The following is a 25,602-nucleotide window of genomic DNA, read 5'->3' on the forward strand; positions in this document are numbered from 1 at the left end:
AGTCACCTAGAGCCAGACATCCTGGAGTCCAAAGACAAGTGGGCCTTGAGAAGCATCACTATAAATAAAGCTAGTGGAGATGATGTAATTCCAGCTGAGCTATTTCAAATCCTAATAAACAATGCTGTTAAAGTGCTGCACTCAATATGCCAGCAAATTTGGAAAACTCAGCAGTGGCCACGGGACTGGAAAAGGTCAGTTCATTCCAACCCCAAAGAAAGGCAATGTCAAAGAATGTTCAGACTAACGCACAATTGCACTCATCTCACATGCTAGTAAAGTAATGCTCAAAATTCTCTAAGCCAGGCTTCAACGGTATGTGAGCGGTGAACTTCCAGATGTTCAAGCTGAATTTAAAAAGGCAGAGGAACCAGAGATAAAATTGCCAACATCTGTTGGATCATCGAAAAAGCAAGAGAGTTCCAGGAAAACATCTACTTCTGCTTTATTGACTATGCCAAAGTCTTTGATTGTGTGGATCACAACAAACTGGAAAGTTCTTCAAGAGATGGGAATACCAGACCACCTGACCTGCCTCCTGAGAAATCTGTATGCAGGTCAAGAAGCAACAGTTAGAACTGGATTTGGAACAACATACTGGTTCCAAATTAGGAAAGGAATACATCAAAGCTGTATACTGTCACCCTGCTTATTTAACTTATATGCAGAATACATCATGCAAAATGATGGGCTGGATGAAGCACAAGCTGGAATCAAGATTGCCAGGAGAAATATCAATAACCTCAGATATGCTGATGACACCACCCTTATGGCGAAAGTGAAGAACTAAAGAGCCTCTTCATGAAAGTGAAAATGGAGAGTGAAAAAGCTGGCTTAAAACTCAACATTCAAAAAACTAAGATCATGGCATCTGGTCCCATCACTTCATGGCAAATAGATGGGGAAACAATGGAAACAGTGAGAGACTTTACTTCCTTGGGCTCCAAAATCACTGTAGATGGTGACTGCAGCCATGAAATTAAAAGATGCTTGCTCCTTGGAAGAAAAGCTATGACCTAGACAGCATATTAAAAAAGAGACACTACTTTGCCAACAAAGGTCTGTCTAGTCAAAGCTTTGGTTTTTCCAGTAGTCGTGTATGGATGTGAGAGTTGGACCATAAAGAAAGCTGAGCACTGAAGAATTGATGCTTTTGAACTGTGGTGTTGGAGAAGACTCTTGAGAGTCCCTTGGACTGTAAGGAGATCCAACCAGTCAATCCTAAAGGAAATCAACCCTGAATATTCATTGGAAGGACTGATTGAAGCTGAAGGTCTGATAATTTGACCACCTGGTATGAAGAACTGACTCACTGGAAAAGACCCTGATGCTGGGAAAGATTGAAGGCAGGAAGAGAAGGGGACAACAGAGGATGAGATGGTTGCATGGCATCATCATGTCATGGTTGATGGACATGAGTTTGAGCAAGCTCTGGGAGTTGGTGATGGACAGGGAAGCCTTGCATGCTGCAGTCCAAGGGATCTCAAAGAGTCGTACATGACTGAGCAACTGAACTAAACTGAAGACTAAATAAGTTAGTGTATGTAAAATGCTTAGACTCAAGTACTTAGTATATAATCAGTATCAGTAATATAAATGTCGAGGTATAGCAATTTCATTGGCATTCATATGTGGCAATATATTTGTTGTATTAAGTCTATTCTGCTTTTACAGCTTGAATTTTAGATTACAATTACTTTTCTCTCCCTTTAGAATGCAAGAAGATTTTAACATATGAATTAACTGTATTGCAAAGAAATATAAAACTTCCTTGAAACCAGATACTGAACCAGCATCTACACCAAAGATGTGCCCAACAGATGTTGTTAAAGAGATAACTGTGTATAAATACATGAAAAGATGTCAGCTTCACTATTTTTAAAAATATTTATTTATTTATGGCCGTGCTGGGTCTCTCTGGCTGCGCGCGGGCTTTCTCTAGTTCTGGCAAGTGGAGGCTACTCTTCGTTGCAGTGCACTGCGGTGGCTTCTCTTGTGGCGCTCAGGCTCCAGGCATGTGGCTCAGTAGTTGTGTCATATGGGCCCAGCTGCTCCTCAGCATGAGGGAACCTCCCAGACGAGGGATCAAACTAGCGTCCCCTGCACTGGCAGGCAGACTTCCAACCACTGGACCACCAGGGAAGTTCCAGTTTCCCTATTAATCAAAGAAATACAAATTAAAAAGACCACAGCCACAATACCCAGTGTTGACTAAGGTGTGGGCGAAAAGGTTTTCTTTAACACTCTTGGTAAGTACAAATTATTATATCCTTTCCCTTAGGCAATTGGGCAAAAAGTATCAAAATGTAAAGTACAAACTATTTAATCAGTTTCACTTCTAAGACTTTTCCTAAGGAAATAAACAAGTGTGAACTGTTGTGTATGGAGGATATTCCTTGCATCATTGTTTCTAGTAGCAAAGCATTAGAAACCTGTGTAACATCTAGGGGAGTATTGGGCTCCACCCAGATCTCTGGTAGGCACCTAACCCTCAACTTCTATGAAGGTTGGAGAATTACCCTGGGGGAAGTTACGGGAGAAGTGAAAATTGAAAGTGAAATAGTTAGTCATTCAGTGTGGGACACTTTGCGACCCTATGGCACACAAGGTGAGGGGTGGGAGGAGAGAGAATGAACATAGCAAATGTCAGCAATTGTTGAATTTAATGCAGGGTGTATGGAGTTTGTTGCATTAGTCTCTCAATTTCATAGTAGGTTTAAATTTATTCAAAATAAAAGTTGAGGAAAATGTAGTTTCTGAGTATTAGGACTATTGTGATTTTACCAACATCAGGAATTGTGAGAATTGGTGTCTCTCTTTGATTCTTGCAGCCAGGGAGTTTGTGTGCTGCACCTGCGATGCTGACAGCAACCATCTGTGACAAAGCTTGTGCCACCACTGGAGTGAACACTGATACTGGGGGCTCCGTACATTCTCTGGGTGCTGGCTTGTCCACCCAAGGGCCACATGCAGACACTACTCCTGCCGTACCTTTAGCTTGCTTTCAGATCTGTCAGCTTTGGTAGACTTGATTCAGTTGGACCTTGTATCTGATAGTTTTACTAATAAACTCTCAATAAAAGCACACCCTTGATTCAGCTCTTCCACTTAGGGGAACCTAGCCAAAGGACAAAGTCTATTAATACTTTCTGGCTTCTTTTGCTTATTAAGGTTCCGTGTGCTCATGCATGCTCAGTCACTTCTGACTCTTTGCGAGCCCACAGACTGTAGCCCACCAACCTCCTCTGTCCATAGAATTTTCCAGGCAAGGGTACTGAAGTGGGTTGCCATTTCCTACTCCAGGGTATCTTCCTGACCCAGAGACTGAATCTGCGTCTTCTGCCTTGGCAGGCCGATTCTTTACCACTGAGCCCCTGGGACGCCTCCTTAGCCAAAGGGAACAACTACCAGCAAATAGTTAAAGATGATCTCAGCTGCCAGAAACGGAGGGCTGACTTCACAGCAAGCAGTCACTGAAAATAGTTCAGAAATGTGCCAATATGGGAAGACAGTTCATACTGTATGGTATGAACAAATTTTATTTAAAAGATCACAATTACACCTGCAGATTTGGAAGAATGCACACCAAAAGCTTAACTTGGACCATCTTTGGGTGTATGGAATTTAGGGTGTTCTGGCTTTTTGGCTTATGCATAATTTCTGAATCTTCTATTAAAAATATCTATTGCTTAAGCATTTAAAAAAGAACTCTTATTAAAAGATAAAAGGGAGTTCCCTGGTTGCCTAGTGGTTAGACTTCTGGGCTTTTGCTACTGTATCTCGGATGCAGTCAAAAACAAAAAAGATAAAGGAAGATTGTTGTTATTGTTCAGTCACTAAATTGTGTCCAACTCCAGGTGAAGAGGAAAGAAGATAGTGTGATGTTTTAGAAACAAATCCAACTCTGACACTTCCTCATAATAAATTATAAATTGGGGCTTTCAGAAGACCTAAATGTTTGAACTTTCTAATGTATCTACTTCAAAGATGCAGCCTGGAGTGTGGTCACAACTTTAGGTTTTCCACACTTAGAATGAAAAAACAAGGTCCCAGTGTATAGCACAGGGAACTTTATCCAATCTCCTGGGGTAAACCATAATGGAATGTATATATGAGTAAATCTGAAGCACTTTGCTGTATAGCAGAGATTGGCACAACATTATGAATCACTATATGCTAAAAAACGGGGGGGAAAAAGACTTCAGGTTTCTATCTTGGGATGGCTGTGTTACATTATGGCTCTGCCACTTCAGGCTGGCTAATCCCTGTCTCTGTAACAGGGATGGTAGTAATAGTACCAGCTTTGTTGAGGATTAAATACTACACAGAAAACTCTTGGCACAGTGCCTAGTAGTACTAAGTGCTCAATAAGCGTTAGGAGCTAGCAGGTGCCTTCTGTTCAGGTTAACAGCAGCAGCCCCTGCCTAAGCCTAAAGGACTCCACCAGGCACCCTGACAGCTGTGCACCTCACCTAGTATTTTGCAGAGAAGGGTGTGTGAGTGCTCAGTTGTGTCTGACTCTTTGCGACCCCATGAACTGTAGCCTGCCAGGCTCCTTTGCCCATGGGATTCTCCAGGCAAGAATACTGGAGTGGGTTGCCATACCCTCCTCCAGCGGATCTTCCCCAATGAGGGATCCAACCCACGTCTCCTGCATTAGCAGGCAGATCCTTTACCCCTGAGCTACCTGGAAAACCCAGAGAAGGGGGCAGGGGAAAGTAAAAGCAGCACTCCCAGGCCATTTTACTTCCCTGAAGCTTCCTTATCACGGGGTGTGAGGTACAGGTGCTGGTCAACTCTGTTAATAAAGCACAGCGCTCAGGAAACCAAAGGCCAAAGACCAAGGTCTGAAGCTCCTTAGTGAGGATGTGTCCCTCATTACCACTACTGGGGGGAAAAAGTACACTTTTAGACCACACAAAAGATAGCATTATTTATTTAGGAAACAACAGTTTAAAAATTATCCCCCAAACTCAGACTCTATGGGCCAGAATACACACCCTAACTAAATGAGTGAGGTCTTCATTAATTGCTCACTTATTAAATAAAACTTTAAGTTAACTGACTATGTGGAGTAGCGTTTCTCCATATTTCCGTGATAAGAATCACTTGGAGTGCCAGAGATTGAGTCCATTAAATAACACATTGCGCCTGGGATGGTCCAGTAATTGGACATTTTTATTTTTACAAATACCTCCCGATGGTTTTCACGATCATAAAGGAACTTTGGGAAACCCTGATGAAACGTGTTCTTCCACTTCCTTTGCAGATTTTAAGTCTTGAACACGTGGTCCTTCAGTGACCCACTGAAAAGTCTAATCCAGTCCAGTTTTAGAAAAAGAAAGTAAGTCTTTTGAACATCTTGATTTCCTGTTTCCTAGGAGACACTGTTTTGCATTTCCATTTCTGGCCCAGCTCGTCTAGGTCAGGTTTTCTCCGAGGGTCCATCTTCCTTGGGTTGAGGCATAGCAACCCAATCATTTTTAAAAATTGGTTTCTTATTAAAGGATTGTCACGTTTAGTTAAATAACCGTTGCTTGATTTTGTCTCTCGTTTCCTTTCCCCCTGAAACGTATGTTAAGAAGTTAGGGTGCTTTGTATAATATACACTCAATATTCTGGCCTCTCCACCTTAAACTTCATACTGAGGACGCCATGTATGCCGGCCTGGATCTCATCATTTTCTTTAACGGGTCCCACTCCCTTTGGCGTCCCGGTCAAGATAATATCTCCTTCTTCCAAGGTCATGATCTTAGAAACGTAGCTGATGATGTAGGGGATGGAAAAAATCATGGAGGATGTCTCACCCTCCTGCCTGAGTTCGCCGTTGACCTTGAGCCAGAGCTTCAGGTTGTGAGGGTCAGGGATCTTCTCTTTGGGCACGAAGGCACTGACCGGGCAGGAGGCCGTGAAACTCTTGGCCAGAGTCCAGGGCAGCCCCTTCTTCTTGCACTCGTCTTGCACGTCCCTGGCGGTCATGTCCAGGCACAGGGCATAGCCGGCCACGTAGTCCATGGCCGCGGCCTCCGAGACGGCGCGGCAGCGCTTGCCCATCACCACGGCGAGCTCGAGCTCGTGATGCAGGTTGCGGGTGTAGGCGGGCACGAGCACCGGCGAGCCCTCGGGGGCGTAGGCGGTGGACGGCTTCAGGAAGAGCACCGGCTCGCTGGGCGCGGCGCTCTGCATCTCCCGGACGTGGTCCGCGTAGTTCCGGCCCACGCACACGATGTTCTTCCCCCACTCCCAGAAGCGGGACAGCGGCCTGCTGGCGGCCATGCTCCTGCCTGCTGCATGGAGTCACGTGGACCCCGCCCGGCCGGCCACGGACGCCGACGGCTGGCCGGAGAGGACCAATTACCTCGGGGCGCCGGACCGCGGACTCCACCGGGTGCCCGGAAGTCGCGGCGCTCGTCCTGTAGGCAGCGGCTGTCCAGTGGCTGCCCCGGGGCTGCCGGGCCCGGTCCCCGCAGAGAGGCGGCGGCTGGAGCAGGTGCCTCCCGGATCGCCCTCAGGTCCTCAGCGGGGCAGGGTCAGGTGTGGACGCGGGCGCTGATTGGCCGGGGGACAGGGCGAGCGGCGGACACGGGCTGGGACGCGGGCGCTGATTGGCCGGGGGGAGGGGCGGGCGGCGGGCACGGGCTGGGACGCGGGCGCTGACTGGCTGGGGGCGGGGCGGCAGGCGCTGATTGGCCGCGGTGTGTAGACGCCTGCGGGTGCAGCCCGCCCCTCGCGCCGCAGCCCCCGCCGCCGCCTGCCCGCCGCCCCGGTCATGGTGCTGGGCCGCGGGCTGCTCGGCCGCTGGAGCGTCGCAGAGCTGGGAGCCGTCTGCGCTCGTCTCGGCCTGGGTAGGTGGGCCGGGGCGGGGCTGACGCGGGGCCGGGAAGGCCCGGGCGCCCAGGGGCTGGCCTGTCAGGGCCCTGGGACAGGGCAGCCGGCCCGCGGAGGCGAGGCGAGCCGCCCGGCCGGCGTCGTAGCCGGGCTAACGGCGGTTGGGCCGGTCGCGCTCCCCGAGGCGGTCCAGTGCGGGGCCCGCACAGGCGGGGCTGCCGTGGCTGACGATGTTTTTTATTGACACAGGATTGTAAGCCCTCGCTGACGCCGGCGGGCAGGCCTATTGGGGTCGAGCAAAGGCTACCCAGCAGTTGAGTCAGACTTTGAGAGGGCTGAAGACAGAGTGGGGTAACTTGTCAGCTGGGGGGTGCTAACGGATTTGTGCTAGGTAAGGAAATGTGTTGCGGGGGCGCTCGGGGGGCCCCGTCTCGGGACCCCTGCTTTCCCGGGGTCTGCCTGGCAGCCAGCGAGCGCCCCCCCGTCCTCCCGGACTGCGGGGGTCGAGGGCTCCCCCACACGCATCCGCGCCCCCCGCCCCGCCCCAGCCCATGCAAGCCCGGCACTTGTGAAGCCCTGGGGCGATGCACCCGTGTCTGAATACGCACGGCCTGCGTGCTGTGTGTGCTCCACGAAGTGGATCCCGGCTTTTCACGTGAACTGTGGCCGGCGAGTTGCTGGACCCTTGCCCTCCCTAGTTCTCCTATCCCGGCCTCTAAAACGGGAGGCGTTGGACAGCCTGACCTCCTGGGCCCTGATCGGACAGCTGTCAGATTCGATTTTCACCCAATTGCCTCTTGCTTGCTTAAAATATTTTGACCTTGATTTTGAAATCGCCTTTTATTTCCTGATACCTTATCAGGCTGATGTAGCAACAGGGGTGGTAGGTTAAGCTGAGATTTTGGAGCAGTGAGCCGAGTGACCACGGGGCCCTGGGTGGGGAGAAGGAGCAGGTGGAAGCCCTCCTTGGCCGTGTCCTGACCTCACCCAGAGCAGAGGGTGTCTGGAGTGCGTGGTGTGCCACCATATCTAAGCAAAGAGCTGGGTTTTTCCACGTAGGGACCCGTTAAAGGGTCAGCTGAGTTTCTGTGTTGGGAGGCAGACAGGTGGTGGAAATGGGACTGGAGGGGATCAGCAGGAGTGTGGCTGCCTCATTCAGAGGGGGGCTCAGCCCTCTGCTGTGGTGAGGAAGGAGCTTCCCAGGTCCAGAGAAGCCGGACGCCATGTGTCTCAAGACTCGGCCCTGACTCTGCTTTGTAGTCCTCCTGGGGTTCAGATTCTGGATACTGGGGCTGAGAGCAGGTGGCATAGCCCAGAAACCCAATTGTAGAAAAATAGGTTTTCTTGCCGAGCCTGAGGAGAAGGGCCTGGATAAAGCCCAACTGGTTGTCACACCTGTGTCCCTTAACGCTGAAGTTCAGGCAGTTCCCTGGGCATGGCAGATGACTGCGAACTCTGCATCAGAGGTGTCCTGTCAGTCAGCCAGTCAGTCTGTCTGTCAGTCAGCCAGTGTGTCGATGCTGCCCACTTTCTGGATCCCTTTCCTGGAGAGGCCCCATCCTAGCACCTACCAGACTAAATAGGGGTTTCGTTGTGGAAAGTATTTTGGCCCCTGTGTCTGGGGCACAGGATGCTTTTGCCCTGTGGTCGCTCCCAGCCCACCCTGGCTGCCTCCTTTGCCTCAGTTGGACAGTGGTTCTGTGTCCTGCACACTTGAATCTCAAACAGATGTGGCCAGCTCTCCCATATCTCAGGCTGTGCTGGAGGGGTTTTATGCATCATCCAGATTTCAAGTCCCTGCCATTCGAGAGTGAATCTGCTTTCCTTCTCTGGTGCGTGACCTGAGAAGGGCTCTGAGTCGCTGCAGGGGACTTGGGCTCCCTTAGCTTGCAGAGGGGAAGAAGAGCCCGCCTGGCGCTTTCACTCTGGGTTTCCTTCTTTGTGGTCTTTCTCCGAGTCAGGTGTGAAGAACCCCAGAGCTGACTGTAGGCGCCTCTCACAGAGGTTTGAATTGCAGTTACACTGGCTGTCGTGTCCTTTTAGAGCCCTCGAGAAAGAAAAGAGGGACCCTAAGTGTGAAAGAGCCAATTTCCACGAATATGAACATGAGCTGTGTTCTGTATTCTCCTCATGGATGTGGTTAATGAGGGTATCCTCTTTTCTAAGAAAACTTAGAAAACCTCTCATGTCGAGGCTCTGCACATTGCGTCCCTAGGATCTTGCTTCTGCGGATGCCTGTCCTGCGGGGCTAAGTGCTGGCTTTGAAGTCTCGGCCCAGCATGGCCTCGTGTGGACGCTGACTGGAACTGCACTTTGTCTTCAGGTCCAGCCCTGCTGGGAAGCCTCCACCACTTGGGTTTAAGGAAGAGCTTGACCGTGGATCAGGGCACCATGAAGGTGGAGTTACTGCCCGCTCTGACCGACAATTACATGTACCTGCTCATTGATGAGGACACCAAGGAGGCGGCCATTGTGGATCCGGTGCAGCCCCAGAAGGTGGGAGGCCAGGCCCAGTGCCCCTTTTCCATCTCCTGATGAGTTTGATAACCCAGGGCCCTTGCAACCCGGCCAAAGCTAAACAGAAATTAACCCATTTGGTTTTTGAAAAAGGAACTAGTGTCCCGCCATTCAGTTATCAGGGCAAAGGAACAGTGAGGGGCTGGAGGCCACCAAAGGCTTTGGTGTGGAGAGGAAGGGCTCCTGTGTGCAGAGAACCTGGGCAGGAGAGGCAGCGGCCCTTCCAGCGCCACCACCTCCTCCAGGCTTTGTGCCCCTTGGCACTGCCTTCAGGGGGTGGTCTTGGCTGGAGGGGCTTGGAGAGGTCGTGCCCCACGGATCACAAAAGAAAAGGCCTCCTTGTCGCCCTGCCCTCCTGGAGTCTGGGTGGGTGGGCCAGCTCCCTGGGCACCCCTGCCCGCAGGCTGATGCATGGGCCTGGGCCGGGGCGTGACCAGCCTGTGAGCTGCCGCCTGTTTGGTTGCAGGTGGTGGAAACGGCGAGGAAGCATGGCGTGAAGCTGACCACAGTGCTCACCACCCACCACCACTGGTGAGTGCTCCGGGGCCCAGCCTCCTGTGTGCCAGCAGGGCCCCTGGGGCTCGCAGCTGTGTTGCACATGCCCCGAGGAGGAGCGTCCACCGGGTGGGCTGGCCGGGGTGTGCAGGTTCCTGGGGGACCCCCGGGGGGGCCTGGCAGCCTTTCTCCCCTCTGTGACTGTGAGCTGCAGGTCAGCCCCAGCGGGCCTCTGACGGGGCTTCCAGGCACCTGCCTCTGCGCTGCTGCCCCGCGTCCCTCAGGCCTGGTGACTCGGGGGCCCTGAGGGCAGAGGCTCACACCAGGGTCCTGGGGCCGTGAGTGGGCCTCTAGCAACATCTTTGCAAGCTCTTGAGCTTGTGTGGTGGGAAGCTGGCCTCAATATTGGAGAGTAAACTGGTCTAGACGTTAGTGTTTTTGAAAATCAAGCTGTCATTTTTGAAGAGTTTGTGATTTTTTAGATACTTGAAAGCTAAAGGATGGAAAAAGCTCTGATGTTTGGGTCTTAGGCCTAGAAGTGCCTGCCCAGGGCCCTGTTGAAACTTTTGAGGCTCTTCAAAGCTAGGAAAAAAATCTTTACTTGGCTCTGAATATTCTTTTCCAAATAACTGCCCAAGGGCAGCGAGCGTCTTTGAACCTGCTCCTGTGGCGCTTTGCCGAGCTCGGGGCGTGTCCCAGGGTAAAGGGAGGCCTTCCAACATCTGTGGGAGTGTCGTGTGGACGCGGTTGGCCAGAGGCTGTTAAATGTTGGAGACTTGTTGGTTGATGTAACTGCAGACCTTTGGGGTGGCTCAGCTTCCGGGGCCTCAGGCATTACTTCCTGATTTAGGGGCTCAGGCCTGCGGTGGCTCCTGGGTGCCCTGTGGCTGCTCTTGGGATCTCTGCCCGGTGTGGCCTCTGTGGGCTGCGGGGCCTCCGCCTCCCGACTTCTCCCAGTGTGACTTTCTTGCACTGAGAAACCCCTGCGTCACACGTGGCTTTTCCCACATTGGGGTGCCTTACAAACTAAACCAGGACCCAAACTGAGCTGCAGGGTGTGGCCCGTCCCACCTTGCCACTTACAGGTGGCGTTTCCCAGGTCAGCACTGAGTGTGCTTCACGGTTGGCTCGGCCTGCGTGTATCAGCCCCACAAGGAGGGCCGAGGGCGGCCTGCTCTTATCTCAGAGCCCCGCTGTTGCCGGGCCTGTGGGTGAGTGTGTAGTGAGGAGCAGGTGTGCCCTGGTGATTGGAAAGCCCCCGCCTCAGCCTGGAAAGGCTAATCTTCAGGCGCAGGACACCCCAGCCCTGCCCTGCATTCAGGGCCCCACAGGGCTTGTCCTGGTGTGTTTCTCCCCCAGCAAGCCCGTGGCATGGAGCTCTTCTCTTGAACTGGGCAGTGTAGGGAGCTCCTGTGTGCGTGTCCAGGGGGCGCCTTGCTGCTGGCTGCACCATTGAGCCTCCTGGGGAGGTCGTTCTGAACTGGCCTGTCCCTTGGTGACACCGCCCCTGGCAGCTGGGTGGTGGTGGTTTAGGTCTGCTCAGAGTGGGCCCGTCTGGGCTGTGAATCAGAGTCACCTGACGGCTTTTCAAACTCGGCCTGCAGGGCGTGCCCCAGGCCCAGGGCCTCAGGGTGCCCAGGGCATCAGCGCGTGTGGCTGGGGGTCAGGCCTCGCTGTTCCCAGACCCCAGGTGACTCTGGTGTGCCTGAAGCCTGGGAGCCGGGAGCACAGGAGTCATTCAGGGCATGCAGTTTGCTCCATCTGCTCCAGAAGCTTCAGCAGCAGCACGGCGGGGCATGGCAGGGGCCTCTCATGGGGACGGGGTGTCTGAGGACGTTCTTCTCAGCAGAACCAAATGATGGACAAGAACAGGAAGATGCTTTTCTGCTTCAGAGAAACATAACTGGGCAAAATAAAAACTCCATTTGGTCACGGCGTGGAAGTGGGCACACCCCCTGTGTATCAGCAGCAGCCCCAGCTTCCCCTTTCTGACCTCCAGGGACCACGCTGGCGGGAACGAGAAGCTGGTCAAGCTGGAACCTGGGTTGAAGGTGTACGGGGGTGATGACCGGATTGGGGCCCTGACTCACAAGGTCACACACCTGTCCACACTGCAGGTGAGGAGGGACCGACAGCAGGGCTCAGGTGTGGTCCTGCTGGGCTCCAGACCCTGTGCCCGCTGCCTCCTGGCGGTCCCCTGGCTCGCCCCTGGGACCCAGAGGGGCACTGAGGGCTCAGCTGTGGAGACAGCCCAGCCTGCACACAGACGGACGCGCTCCAGGGCCTGCCTGGCCTGCACAGTCCCTCTGCCGAGAGTCTGGCGCGCAGGTCAGTGTGCAGATGGTGACTGGCCGAGGGAGAAGCCAGAGGTGTGGCTTTGAGGCGCCTGGTGGTTCAGTCGCTCAGTCGTGTCCGACTCTTTGTGACCCCATTGACTGTGGCCCACCAGGCTCCTCTGTCCATGGACTTCTCCAGGCAAGAATACCAGAGTGGGTTGCCATTTCCTCCTCCAGGGGATCTTCCTGACCCAGGGATCGAACCCGGGTCTCCTGCCTCACAGGCAGATTCCTTACTGACTGAGCCACCAGGGAAGCCCTTGAGACGCCCGGGGACACGGAAATACAGACTGTGGAATCCTCTTTCACATCAGGGGTGGATTTCTCCGGAGGGGACCACAGTGAGGTTATATGGGAGGGTGGCCTTGGCTCAGGAGAGGCAGCTGGGGCGTCTGGGCAGCGTGTCAGGACGTGTGTGGGCAGCAGCTGCCACACAGTGGACCTGTTAGCACTTGGTGACCCAGGTAGAGGGCACACAGAAACATCAGTTCAGTTTCGGGTAGGTTAGAACGTTTCTGAGGTAAAGACTGGGGCTGGGGTGGAGGTGGATAAGGGAACAATAGGCCAAGCAACTAAGAGAAAACCTTCTTCCCCACAAGACGCCTGGTGCAGACTTGGCCTGGCTTTGAGGAAACAACAGGGTCAGCCCTCTGGTTGGGCACACCAGCAAGCACCGGCTCACGGGGGTCCCTGCACCTCCAGGCCTGGGTCCCGTGGTCACCAGCAAGTCCCACCCTCACGGGGTGGAGCCACGGCTGGGGAAGCCCCATCGCCCTTGATGGCAGCTCGCGCCGGGGGGCTGGCGGGGTCTGGGAGAACCTGTGGGCCTGCAGACAGGCCCTCACACGCAGGGACACAGGCTGGTGTGCACTGTGTTTCAGGTGGGGTCTCTCCATGTCAAGTGCCTGTCGACGCCGTGTCACACTTCCGGACACATCTGTTACTTTGTGACCAAGCCCAACAGTCCCGAGCCGCCCGCTGTGTTCACAGGTGAGTGTAGAGTGCTCAGGTGTGAGCTGCGGAGCCTGGCATTTTTTGTAAACCTCTGAGCAGAGCAGAGAGCGTGTCCTGCCAGGCAGACTGTGCTGGCCCTGTGTGGGCCCCAGCGCTCGGGGTAGAGCCTGGGCCTCGGCACAAACACACCCAGGGGCCAGGCAGCCCTGGTGGGCACTGGGCAGAGTGTCCCCTCCAGGCTGGGCTTCAGTCCCATCTGCAGGGCCCCTGGGAGCTGTGGTCCTGTATGAGGGGTCCCTGGAGGGTCCAGGCGGGGCTGGTGAGATGGTGGGCGTTTGGCAGGATGGTGCTGGCTGTCAGAATTTACGGATCACAAGATGGCCTGGCCTGGGAGGGGCTGCTGGGCAGGTGGGGAAAAACTTGGGTTTGGCGGGTGGTCTGAGAGCCAGGGCTGATAGGAATGGGCAGTGAGGGGAGCAGCCGGGCTTGCGTCTGAGCAGCTGCTTGGGGCCTGGTGGGGCCAGTCAGTGCGGCGGGAGGTTAAAGATATGGAGAGGGTGGCACCGAGACTCAGGGGGGCCCTGGGCCCTGTCGGGTGGGGGGCAGGTCTGGGGCTGTGGCTGGGTCAGCGCAGGGGGCAGTGAGGAGCCTGGCTGTGGAGCTGAGCAGCGGCCCTAATGGGGGCGTGCGCGGCCAGCAGCCCTCCAGCTCCACGCTGTCCTGCCTCGCAGGTGACACCTTGTTTGTGGCCGGCTGCGGGAAGTTCTATGAAGGGACAGCGGATGAGATGTACAAAGCCCTGCTCGAGGTCCTGGGCCGGCTCCCTGCAGACACGGTAGGCAGTGTCCTGTCTGCTCGCCAGTGGCAGCAAGACCCTCACCTCCTGCTGAGCCCTCGGGCCAGCTCCCCACCCGGGGTCTCTCAAGCCTTCCTGCATTGGGAGGAGCGGGACAGTAGAAGCATTGCTTCTGGAAGCATGTTTTTTTCCTTGAATGTACTTTTTATTGTCATTTAACATACACACCTGCAATGCAGGAGATGTGGGTTCAGTCCTTGGGTTGGGAAAATCCCATGGAGATGGAATGGCTTACCCACTCCAGAATCCTTGCCTGGAGAATCCTATGGACAGAGGAGCCTGGTGGGCTGCAGTCCATGGGGTCGCAAAGGGTCAGGCACGACACACACAGGACGTGCGCTTACCTTGAGGGACGTCTCACGGGTGCTGCCCCCAGACGGGCCCAGGCCCCTCACGCCACCTCTGAGGGGCTGGAGGGTGGGTTCACAAGCCTCCTCAGAGCTGGCGGGTTTGGCTCTGTCCTCAGAGAGTGTACTGTGGCCATGAATACACCATCAACAACCTGAAGTTTGCTCGCCACGTGGAGCCCGACAACACTGCCGTCCGGGAGAAACTGGCCTGGGCCAAGGTGAGCGGGCTGCAGGCGGAGGGTCCTGTGGGCTGGGTGCCGTGAGGCCGCTTCCCGGGAGCACAGCGCTCGCAGTATTGGCTCCAGAGCAGGTGGAAAGGGCTCCCTGGGACAGCAGGCGGCAGCAGACCAGGTGGGTTCCAGCCCAACGTGGAGCCAGAGCCTGGGCTGTCTCCCTGAGATCCTTTCTGACTCAAGGGTCTGGGCTGGGCCTGGGATCCTTATCAGCCAGCAGCCAGGGGAGGCCGCAGCAGCAGGTGCCGGCCCCTGTCCGCTCGGGGAAAGCACCTTGGAGGCTGCTTGTCTGAAAGGCATTATTTCTGCCTTGGCCCCCAGCGTGCCCCGTGGCTCGTCCCACGGTCACGTATTGTCCTGCAGGCATTTTCTGTAATTCTCAGATGAAAGGTCTCGTACACATTGTCAAATGTGTTCCAAAACAGTTCATGTGTATGGATTTTATTGGAAATGATTATCGAGTCTTTAGAAATATTGATTTTTGTATTTTGATCTTGTGTCCTTGTGACTTTGCTTGCCTCAGTCTAGCATCTTTTTCATAGATTCCTTAGCACACAATCATGCCATCAACATTAAGATAGTGTTGTTTCTTCTTTTCCAATATATTTCATTATTATTTTGCCTTATTGCACTGGCTAAGCTCTCTTGGACAATGTTAAGTAGACATGGTGAGAGTGGACACCTTTGGCTCGTTCCCAGTCTTAGGGGGAAAGATTCAGTTTCACCATGAAGCTAATTGCTTTAGTTGTGAGTTCTTTTAAAGTATGTTTATCAAGTTGAAGTTCACATACATCCCTGGTTTTCTGAGAGCTTTGTCATGAGTAGACGTTGAATTTTGTCAAATGATTGTTCTTCATCTATTATGTAATCATGTATTTTTTTTCTCCCTTACTCTTATTAATGTGGAGAAGTGTATCAGTTGGTTTCAAATGCTACACCAACCTTGCTTTCTGGACAAACCTTAGTCATGGTGGTGTCTATTTTTGTGTCTGTGTTCTTAAGAGATGTTGGTCCGTAGTTCTATTTTTTTGTCGTGTCTTTGGTCTTAATGTGAGGGTGGCGCTGGCCACAAAAAAGAAGAGTTGGCAGCGCCTCCTGCTGTTTACTGAGTGTTTCTGCGGTTGTTATTATTTCTTCCTTTAGTGTTTGTTAGGATTCACTAATGAAGTCTTCTGGACACTGAATTCTTTTTTGTGGAAAGATTTTTTTGTTATGAATTGATGTTTTTAATTTGTGTAGGGCTGTCAGATTTTCTTCTGGGCTATCTTTTCTTGAGTCAGTTTTGTTAGCAACTAGTGTCTTTCAAGGAATTTCATCAAGGTTTTCAAACTTACTGACAGTTTTTAGTTTCCCTTTTTATTTTCAAGTTTGTTGAAGTTTAGTTCAAATGTAAGAAATTGCATCCGTTTAAAATGAACTGAGTGAATTTTGACAGATTAAATGACTCCCCCTATGTTTAAGACCTAGAACATCTCCACCCCCAAAGCTTCCTGTCTCGTTTTCTCTGCCTTGCTCCAGGATGCCATTAGAACTTAGTTCACGTTTTCTAGAATTTCATATAAATGAACTATACAGTGTACTCATATCTTTTTTTTTTTTTTTTTTACCAAGCAGAATAATTTTGAGATTCACTCATGTTGCTGCCTGTATCAGTTCATTCCTTTTCATTGCTGAGTGGTTTTCCTTTGTTCGACCATACCACAGTTTGCTTATGCATCACCTGTCAGTAGACGTTTTCTAGTTACTGCCTGTTGTGAGTAAAGTTGCTGTGAACGTCTCTGTGCAGGTCTTTGTGTGACACGTGGCTGTGTTGTTTTTTATCCCCACCAGTGAAACAGGAGCACTCTGGGTGCTCCACGTGTGTCGATCTTCTCATTTTAGCCATCTTCATGGGCAGGCAGTAGTGTTTCATTGTGGCTTTAATTTGCATTTAATCTAATAAATTTAACAATTTATTATAATAATTTAATAACTTTAATAATTTGCATTTAATTTAATAAATTTAATTTAATTTCCTTAGTGCATAATAATTTTGACCATCTTTCCATGTGCTTATTGGTCATTTTGTTTAGTGTTTATTGAGATTTTCTCCCCATTTAAAAAACTTGATTGTCTTCTTGTTGAATAATAGTTTTTTTTTTAAAGTTTATTCTAGATACAAGTTATTTTTCAGATACATGTATTGTGAAGTTTCTCATTCTGTGACTTGCCTTTAATTTTATCAATACTGTCTTTTCCAGAGCAAGCAAATTCTTTTACATTAAATTTTGATGATGTACAGCGTGTTTTCTTTTGTAGTTCATACTTTTTATCTCCCATCTAAGAAAGTTTTGCTTTGCCAAGGTCAAAAAAAAAAAAATCTCCTGTTTTATTTTGGAAGCTTTATAGTTTTAACTTTTAGATCAGTATGACCTAATCCACCCCCTCCAATATCTGCTAGATCTGTAGTGATCCTCCCCTCTTTTATGTGGCTGTACTGGGTCTTAGTTGCTGCTGGAGGGATCTTTCATCGCAGCATGTGGGATCTAGTTCCCTGACCAAGGATCAAACCCAGGCCCCCTGCATTGGGAGTATGGACTCAGCCCCTGGACCACCAGGGAAGCCCCTGAAGGCGTCCTGATGCCACTGCTCACAGTGTGGGTGGGAGTGGGACCCTTGGGAATGAGGGCTCCTGATGGTCAGGAAGCCTGAGCACAGCTGTTGACAGCGGCTCTCCACTCCTGGGCCCTGTGGCCCTCAGGGTGAGCCCAGCAGTAGAAGGGCAGGGGCTGCGGGGCGGGTGGAGACCCTCAGCTATTAACTCTGACCTTCTTCCTGTAGGCGTCTCTATAGCAGTGAACAGTTGGCCAGACGTCCCCGTCTGCATCTTCTCTCCATCTGCCCTGGTCAGTGTTGATCAGGAGCGAAGGCGTCCTGAGTGGAGGTGGCGAGCTGTCTGAGCACCCTGTGATGACAGCCGCCCTCTGGGGGGTGTCACCCCAGGGAGGGTTCCTGGGAACTGGCTGCCCCACCGTTCTTGGCAGTGAGGTGCTCACGAACCACGTGCTGTCCTTGGGGTGGGGCTGTGCTTTCTGTTTCCTGGCTTTTTGCTGGTTGTGACTTCCGTCATATAAAACATAAGCTTTGTATTAATGACAGAAAGCCCCCTGTCCCCCTGCACCTCTGGGTCGTGGTGGGTCGTGGTGGCGGCCGGAGCGCTCGTGCCCCTCTCCACGGGCAGGGAAGGGCCTGTGTTCACGCTGACCATGTGCTCACTGGATCTTCTCAGGTGGACGACGTGTGAAGGCTTGCTCAGCTGTCCCCTTTAGAAGCTTCCGCACTAAAGCAACCCGCTTGTCTTGCAGGAGAAGTACAGCATCGGGGAGCCCACGGTGCCATCCACCATCGCCGAGGAGTTCACCTACAACCCATTCATGCGAGTGAGGTGAGGGCGCGGGCGTCCCTGCTGCGCAGCACGCCGGGCAGGGTCCACGCCCCCGACTCTCCTTAGAGGGCGGCCAGTGAAGCAGATGCTATTTCTTAAAGTGAGCACTGTTCTTGGTGCCCTGGAGAGGGTGTGGGTCCTTTCTGACCCTGGGTCGTGATTGGGAGGTGATGAGACTTGTGCCTGGGGTGCCTCCACGTGCTGGGCGGTGCCGGACGCCAGTGTGGAGCGGGCGTCACTGGGTCACAGCGGAGCTGGCTCGGCCAGCGCATTTCCCGCAGAGGCGAACGCCCAGGCTGTCCACTGGCTGCCGCCGCCTGCAGGCCCTCTTCTCCCCTGGCGCCTCTGGGAGGGGTGGTGGGGCCGTGGGTCTGGGTGCAGCCTGCAGCCTGGCGCTTGGCTTCGCAGGGAGAAGACGGTGCAGCAGCACGCGGGCGAGACGGAGCCTGTGGCCACCATGAGGGCCATCCGCAAAGAGAAGGACCAGTTCAAGATGCCGCGGGACTAGCGGCTGCGGGGCCTCCCGGGCACTCAGTTGTGCCGGCTGACTCTCCGGCCAGGACTGCAGGAAGTTCTGCCTCCGTTTAATTTTAAATTAATTGCAGAGCGCTTTGCTTGTGTTATCAAATGTTCTAATGCATATTTATAAGAGAAATTTAGAAAGTGTTTATTCCCGGGAGCTCTGCTTGCAGACCGCGTGTTGTCGCCGACCTTTTCATGGGCGCCCCTACAGTTGCCGTGTGAAGCCCCCACACGACACCGCAGGAGGAGCTGCCCCCACTGGCCCCGGCCAAGCCAGCACGCCCTGGTTGGGTTCCCAGAACAAGGCCCCCATTGGGGTGGGCACTCCCCCTTTTCCTGCCCCTGCAAACGGACACCTGGCATCACCACCCCCTCCCTGCCCCTCCCCAGTACCTCTAGAGGAAGCCTCCTCTCGCGGCTCATGTCCAGTGTCGTGTGTGTGCTGACGTGCAGTGGGATCCCAGGCCAGGTGCAGCATGGGGCGGGGTCTGGGCGCTGTCCCTGTGAAGGCCGCCCGTCCTGGGGCATCACCTGCTGCGGTGATGCCCCCCTTGACGTCTCCTCCAGGTGGGTCACGGCACAGCGTGGTTGTCGCCGTCTCCCTGGATCCCTCAGGTCCTGTCCTGGCCGAGCGGGCCCGCGTCACCCCACAGCCGCCTGTGTGGGCTCCCCTCCAACCACAGTGCTTTCTCTGTGGAGCCCGAGCTCCCTGGAGACCTGGAGGGAGTTTGCATGGGCCCTCCTGGCGCTCCCCATGGTTTTATACCAGCAACTGGACATGCGGGTGCAGGAACCTCAGGATGTGGGAGTCGCATCCGTCCCTCCAGGCGGCTGGTGTTGGCAGCCCCTCCCAGGGATGCTGAGCTCCGCCAGCAGCACAGCGATCGCACGAGGGTGAGCGCTTCTCCCCAGAACCCGCTGCCAGAGGCCCCTGTCCCTCAGCACGCCGGGCCCATGTCCCTCATCTATAGAAACGTGAGGAGGAACACGCACACCATCCTGCCCCCCTCCTCGTCCTCCGAGAGCCCGGGGCACTCAGCAGGGAGCGCTTCTCTTTGCACACTTGCGATGGTGCTGCCTCCAAGCAGTGGGGCGAGTCCTCACTCTGCCACGCTGGTACCCCGTGGCCACAGGCCCTGGCGGCGGCTGAGCTGGGGACGCGGGGCTTCCTTCTCAGCATCTCCGCTGCGCTCGGGGCGCCTGCCCCACGTGCCGGACACCCTCGTCCTCGCTGGTCTGGGGCCACAGAAGGTGCCTGGCTCCTGACCACCTTCCACAGCTCACTGGCCACTGGGATTTCCTTCCTGGGGCCGCTTCTGCTCCTGGGTTTCTTCACTGGTTGCTACCAAGTCTTTGTTACTAATCACTGGGAATCCTTTGTTTCACGTTGCATATTTTATGATTTCTTTGTTTCTGTGTTTGCAGTCTTCTAGTTTGATGCTGGTCTCACCGTCTGGTGTCTGTTAAAGGAATTCTTGATGTTGTCGAATGTATATTTTTTCCTTCATGAAAAATGGTTTTGTGTTTAGCAGCCTGTTTAGCAACTCTTTCCCACCTCTGATGCCGCCCTGTAATCTGACCCAGTGGCTTCCGGTTTGTGGTTCTTGTTGCCGAGCTGTTTGTGCTGCTGTCTGAGGGATTGACGCCTCACGTCCCAGCCCCTCTGCACCACCCGCCGCCCTAGCGAGCCGGCACCCAAGGGTCCAGCCTGCTCTGCGGCCCTCCATCCCGTCCATCTGTCTGTCCGTCTGTCTGTCTGTCTGCTGACGCTGCCTCACAGTCCCCATACGGTTCTTCAACCCCAAGATTGCGGCCCAGCCTCATCCGTCAGGAGAGTCCTGGCTCTTTGCTCTTCTGTGTAAAGACCAGGGTGTTCGTTGTCCGGCATCTGGGATGGCGTAATGTCGACTCACTAGGCTGGGAAGAAGTGACTTTTTGTGATCTGAAGTGTTTCCAATTATGAGGACGCTGCTCATCCATCCGTGTGGGCCTCTAGAGCCGTGCGTGCTGTGCGCAGGGCACAGGTCAAGTCTGACATGTCTCCAGCGTGTGGGGCGTCCTAATGCCAGGAGCCGGGCCATCATGCAGGAGTTGGGTGGAGAGGCTGGGGCCGGGCGTGAGGGGTGGGTCGAGCAGGGCGGGCCGGCTGTGTTGCCGGGGGATCCCCGGGCCCTGGAGGGCCGGCAGCAGGGCTGGGGGCTGCTGGCGCGTCTGCCCGGCCCAGCACAAGCTCCTCAGGCCAGGCAGCTTCCAGCGCCCAGTCACATGCTCCCGGGCGAGGCCCCGCTTCCTTGGCACGTTCTCTTCTCTGGGTCTAGAGATGAGAAGGGAGCCTGGAAGCCACCTCACTGCTGGGGGAGTCTGTAGAGAAGGAGACGCTAGTCTGAGCCTGGTGCATTCTGTTGTGGGAATTTTAAAAACAGTGATCCTGTTTTTTAATGGTGAGAAGAGCTGTTGCCTCCAGCTGCTTTTGGTAGCTTACTTCCTTTCCTACATTTTCAAATCCGGCCTGTTGTGTTCTCTCGTCTCTGCTGTGGCATTTGTCTTCCCTGCTCCTTCCAAGCAGAGCCCGTTGCTGTCTGTCCTCTGGCTTTGGGGTCCTGCTTCCTAGCTCCTCAGGGGTCTCTGATTCTTCCTCCTGAGAAAAAAAGGAGAGGCTTTCCTGGACCACCCACTTCTAGGGACATTGGTTCTTAGTTGGGGCAGCAGAGAGTCCTGGGGAAGAACTGGATCTTAGATATGGGAGTGAGCCTGGCCTGGGTGCTGTGGATCCAGAAAGGAAGGCTGATTCTACAGCCATGCTGCCCCCAGAGTACATGCGCCTGTCCCACGCTGCCCCCAGGGTAGGTGCGCCTGTCCCATGCTTTCCCAGAGTACACGCACCTGTCCCACGCTGCCCCCAGGGTACGCATATCTGTTTTTCTCTGGCTCTTGCAGCTCAGAGTCATCTTATTCTTGGTCAGCATATTTTCTTAAGCCAGAATCTTGACTTCTTAAGGTCCCAATAATCTCTCTCTCTTTTCTCTGATTTCTGTTCTAATCTTCTATTGAAGAAATGAGTATGTCATGTCTACTTTAAATGGGCAAAACTGAAAGGGAAAATGGGTAGTTTAGCAATAATGGAGATTCTTTAATAGTCCAGTTGATAACAGGACGCTATCACTCAATCAAACCTACTTACAGAACATTCCTCCAACATTTCCAGGTGCTCATGGAACATTGTCCAGGACAAATGATATCTTCAGCCCATAGATCACAATGAATTCTAAAGAACATACTTTGTATAATTCCAAACTCCAGTTACATTAGATAGCTACAACACAGTGAAGTCTGGAAAAACCCAGATGTTTGGAAGTTAACACATCGAACTACTGTGTGCGTCAACCAGAAGGGAAATGAACACAAAATGTGTGGGATGCAGCTAAGCAGTGTAACAGAAGAAGGCCTCAAAAAACCCGGGCTCCTGCCTTAAAACACAAAAGGAGAGAAAACAAAACCCAAAGGAAGCGGAAATAATGATTAGCAAGGAGTCAGTGCAACAGAAAACAGTGGTTTTTCGCTGACCAACAAAATATTTACACACGAATTACCAAAATGATGATTTTTGAAAAGGGGCACATCCTATCAATCCCAAAGAAATGACCAGAACTTGCAAAGGAACGCTAGGGGAGCGGTGCCAACAAATTAGATGAAATGGACACATTCCTTCAGTTGATTCAACAGAAGTCTTAAGGCTTCATGCAAAAGAAAGCTCAGGGCCATATGGCTTCACCAGTGCATTCCGCTAGTAATGCTAATAATCACTCACAAACTCTTCCAGAAAACACAGGAGGGAACACTTCCCAATTCACTCTACAAGGCCGTTATCCCAATACCCAACAAAACCAGAGATCAATGTCCCTCGTGAACACACGTGTAAAGTCTTTAAAACGTTAGCAATCCGAATACAGTGACATTCCACAGCACAGACAGGTGGGATTTATAACCGGAACACAAGGTTGACTGAACATCTAAAATAATAATAAACCACGGTCATAGAACAAAGGACAAAATCATCTCAATGGATGCGGGAAACTGTGACAAAATCCCATACCCGTTTGTGGTTTAAAAAAAAAAAAGTCAACAAACCTGGAATCGAAGGGAGCCTCTTGGAATTGATAAAGGACATCTGTTTAATCTCCAAATGCTGCTGTATCAAGCCATGACAACTCAGTTGTTTGAAGTGGCACAGATATATCACCTGCCAATTGAGAGGTCGGAAGTCTGTCAGGAGTCTCACTGGACTGTCAGCAGAGCTGCTTCCCTCTGCTCCAAAGGGAGAATCTGTTTTCTTGCCCTTCCCTGCTGTGCGAGGCACCTGAGTCCCTAGCTCCTGACCCCCCTCCTCCATCTTCAGAGGTGAGCAGCTGGGGGCCAAGTCCTCTCATGGCCTGGAATTATAGTGGGGCCACCTGGAAATCCATGTTTGTTTCACCGTCTCCAGGTCAGTTGATCAGCAGCCTCAGTTCTGCTCTGCCACGTGACCCGACATATTCGTGATTCCAGGGATAAGGACACGTGCAACAGTGGCTGGCAGCGTTATTCTGCCTGCGACACTGTGGATCAGAGACGTAAGCCAGCGTCGTAATTCACGGTTAGTGATGGAATGCTTCTCACTGAAGTCAGGAACACAGCAAGGATCTCTGCTCTTGCCACAGAAGGCAGTGCACACACTGAAAAGGAGGAAGCGAGAATGTCCTTATTCACAGATGGTGTGATATTACATAGGGCTTCCCTGGTGGCTCAGCTGGTAAAGAATCCACCTGCACTGCGGGAGACCTGGGTTCGATCCCTGGGTTGGGAAGATCCCCTGGAGAAGGGAATGGCTACCCGCTCCAGTATTCTGGCCTGCAATAGTCTGTATAGTCCATGAGGTTGCAAACAGTTGGACACAACTGAGCAATGGCTTATCCTAGGGAATCCAGCTACACACACCTGGGACTAATTAGGAAGGTCCTGGGAAACCCGATCACCAAGAGAAACCTGCCGTATTTGTACATAGTGAAAACAATCTGAAAAGGAAATTAAAAGAGCTGCGCTCAGGGACTTCCCTGGTGGTCTAGTGGCTAAGACGACACGCTCCCGATTCAGGCCCAGGTCTGATCCCTGGGCAAGGAACTGGCTCACACGCTGCAATTAAAGATCCTGCACGTCACTACTAAAGACCTCAGACACTACAGCTGAGGCCTGGCACAGCCACATACATACATACATGTATGTATATTTTAAGAAGGAAAAAACCGGCTCCATTCATATAGCATCAAAACTCATAAAGTACTTAGAAATTATCAAAAGTAGTACAAGATTTATATACTGCAAACTACCAGAAAAAAAAAAAAAACTGCTAAGAGAAAGAAAATGTAAGTAAATAGATTCTATATTCCTTAAAGATTTTTGTGATCTTGGGTTAGGCAAAGAGTTTAGACACCACATCAAAATCATAAGCCATGAAAGAAAAAAACTGATACACTGGAATTCATTAAAATAAACTCTCTTACTTCAAAAGACAACAGCAAAAAAAAGTGGCAAGCCACAAACATAAAAATATCTGCAAATGTTATCCTTGACAATCCATAAAGTCCTGTCTATAATGTTCAGCGTAACAACTCAGTAAGGAGACAGTTAAAAAATGGATGAAAGTCTTGAATAGACACTGTGCTAAAGAAGATACAAGAATGCCAATAAACACATGAAAAGGTGCCCAGTATCAATCGTCAGAGAAACACAGAAGGGCTCAAAACCAAAAGAGAACAAAGCCGACTGTACCAAATAGCGGTGAGGATGTGGGACCAGACTCTCACAGTCTGTAGAATTACGCAGTCGTTTTGGAAAACATTTTTTAAAAACAAAATACTATGTGAACCAGTAACTCCACTGCTAAGAATCTACCCAACAGGAGTGAAACCTGTGTCCACACAAAGGCTCTCGGCAACGTTATACATAATAACCCCAGAGACACCAACCAGATGTCTATCATCTGATGTATGAGTAAACAGACATTATTCAGTCACAAGGAGGAATGAAGTTCCGATGCCCGCTTTGTGGACGAACCCTGAAAGCGTGCTCGGCGAGACAGGCGAGTCACAAAGGGCACCTGCTGTGCGGGGCGCTCTAACACCGCAGTGCCTGCACAGTGGCACACGCTTGCTGAGAGTCTCCGAGTTGTACTGTGTGCTGACGGGTGGATTTCATGGTGTGAGAATTGTGTATCAGTAAAGCTGTTTTATTTAACTGATATGCAGAGTACATCAGGAGAAACACTGGGCTGGAGGAAGCATAAGCTGGAATCAAGATTGCCGGGAGAAATATGAAGAACCTCAGATATGCAGATGACACCACCCTTATGGCAGAAAGTGAAGAGGAGCTAAAAAGCCTCTTGATGAAAGTGAAAGAGGAGAGTAAAAAAGTTGGCTTAAAGCTCAACATTCAGAATACGAAGATCATGGCATCTGGTCCCATCACTTCATGGCAAATAGATGGGGAAACAGTGGAAACTGTGTCAGACTTTATTTTTTTTTGGCTCCAAAATCACTGCAGATGGTGATTGCAGCCATGAAATTAAAAGACACTTACTCCTTGGAAGGAAAGTTATGACCAACCTAGATAGCATATTGAAAAGCAGAGAGATTGTTTTGCCAACCAAGGTCCATCTAGTCAAGGCTATGGTTTTTCCAGTGGTCATGTATGGATGTGAGAGTTGGACTGTGAAGAAAGCTGAGCGCTGAAGAATTGACGCTTTTGAACTGTGGTGTTGGAGAAGACTCTTGAGAGTCCCTTGGACTGCAAGGAGATCCAACCAGTCCATCCTAAAGGAGATCAGTCATGGGTGTTCATTGGAAGGACTGATGCTGAAGCTGAAACTCCAATACTTTGGCCACCTCACGCGAAGAGTTGACTCATTGGAAAAGATCCTGATGCTGGGAGAGATTGAGGGCAGGAGGAAAAGGGGATGACAGAGGATGAGATGGCTGGATGGCATCACCGACTCGATGGACATGAGTTTGGGTGGACTCTGGGAGTTGGTGATGGACAGGGGGCCTGGTGTGCT

The 25,602-nt window shown here is 52.1% G+C and overlaps 2 protein-coding genes across 4 annotated transcripts; one reads left to right on the forward strand and one right to left on the reverse strand.

Moving 5' to 3' along the window:
* Positions 1-4,918: 4,918 nt before the first annotated feature.
* Positions 4,919-6,540, reverse strand: FAHD1 (fumarylacetoacetate hydrolase domain containing 1). Its single transcript, XM_027526769.1, has one exon. The coding sequence runs from the start codon at positions 6,274-6,276 to the stop codon at positions 5,611-5,613; it is 666 nt and encodes a 221-aa protein (XP_027382570.1). The 5' UTR covers positions 6,277-6,540; the 3' UTR covers positions 4,919-5,610.
* On the forward strand, positions 6,190-18,663 carry HAGH (hydroxyacylglutathione hydrolase). 3 transcript variants are annotated; one of them, XM_027526766.1, is made up of 9 exons: positions 6,190-6,512; positions 9,152-9,324; positions 9,812-9,876; positions 11,840-11,957; positions 13,058-13,166; positions 13,862-13,965; positions 14,453-14,554; positions 17,914-17,993; positions 18,402-18,663. In XM_027526766.1, the coding sequence occupies exons 1-9, from the start codon at positions 6,227-6,229 to the stop codon at positions 18,499-18,501; spliced, it is 1,137 nt and encodes a 378-aa protein (XP_027382567.1). In that variant the 5' UTR covers positions 6,190-6,226; the 3' UTR covers positions 18,502-18,663. The 3 variants fall into 3 exon arrangements, with proteins under 3 accessions (XP_027382567.1, XP_027382568.1, XP_027382569.1); XM_027526767.1 differs by lacking the exon at positions 6,190-6,512 and adding an exon at positions 6,707-6,845; XM_027526768.1 differs by lacking the exon at positions 6,190-6,512 and adding an exon at positions 6,976-7,219.
* Positions 18,664-25,602: the final 6,939 nt, after the last annotated feature.

The sequence above is a fragment of the Bos indicus x Bos taurus genome, chromosome 25, assembly GCF_003369695.1.
Source record: "Bos indicus x Bos taurus breed Angus x Brahman F1 hybrid chromosome 25, Bos_hybrid_MaternalHap_v2.0, whole genome shotgun sequence".
Classification (NCBI taxonomy): Eukaryota; Metazoa; Chordata; class Mammalia; order Artiodactyla; family Bovidae; genus Bos; species Bos indicus x Bos taurus.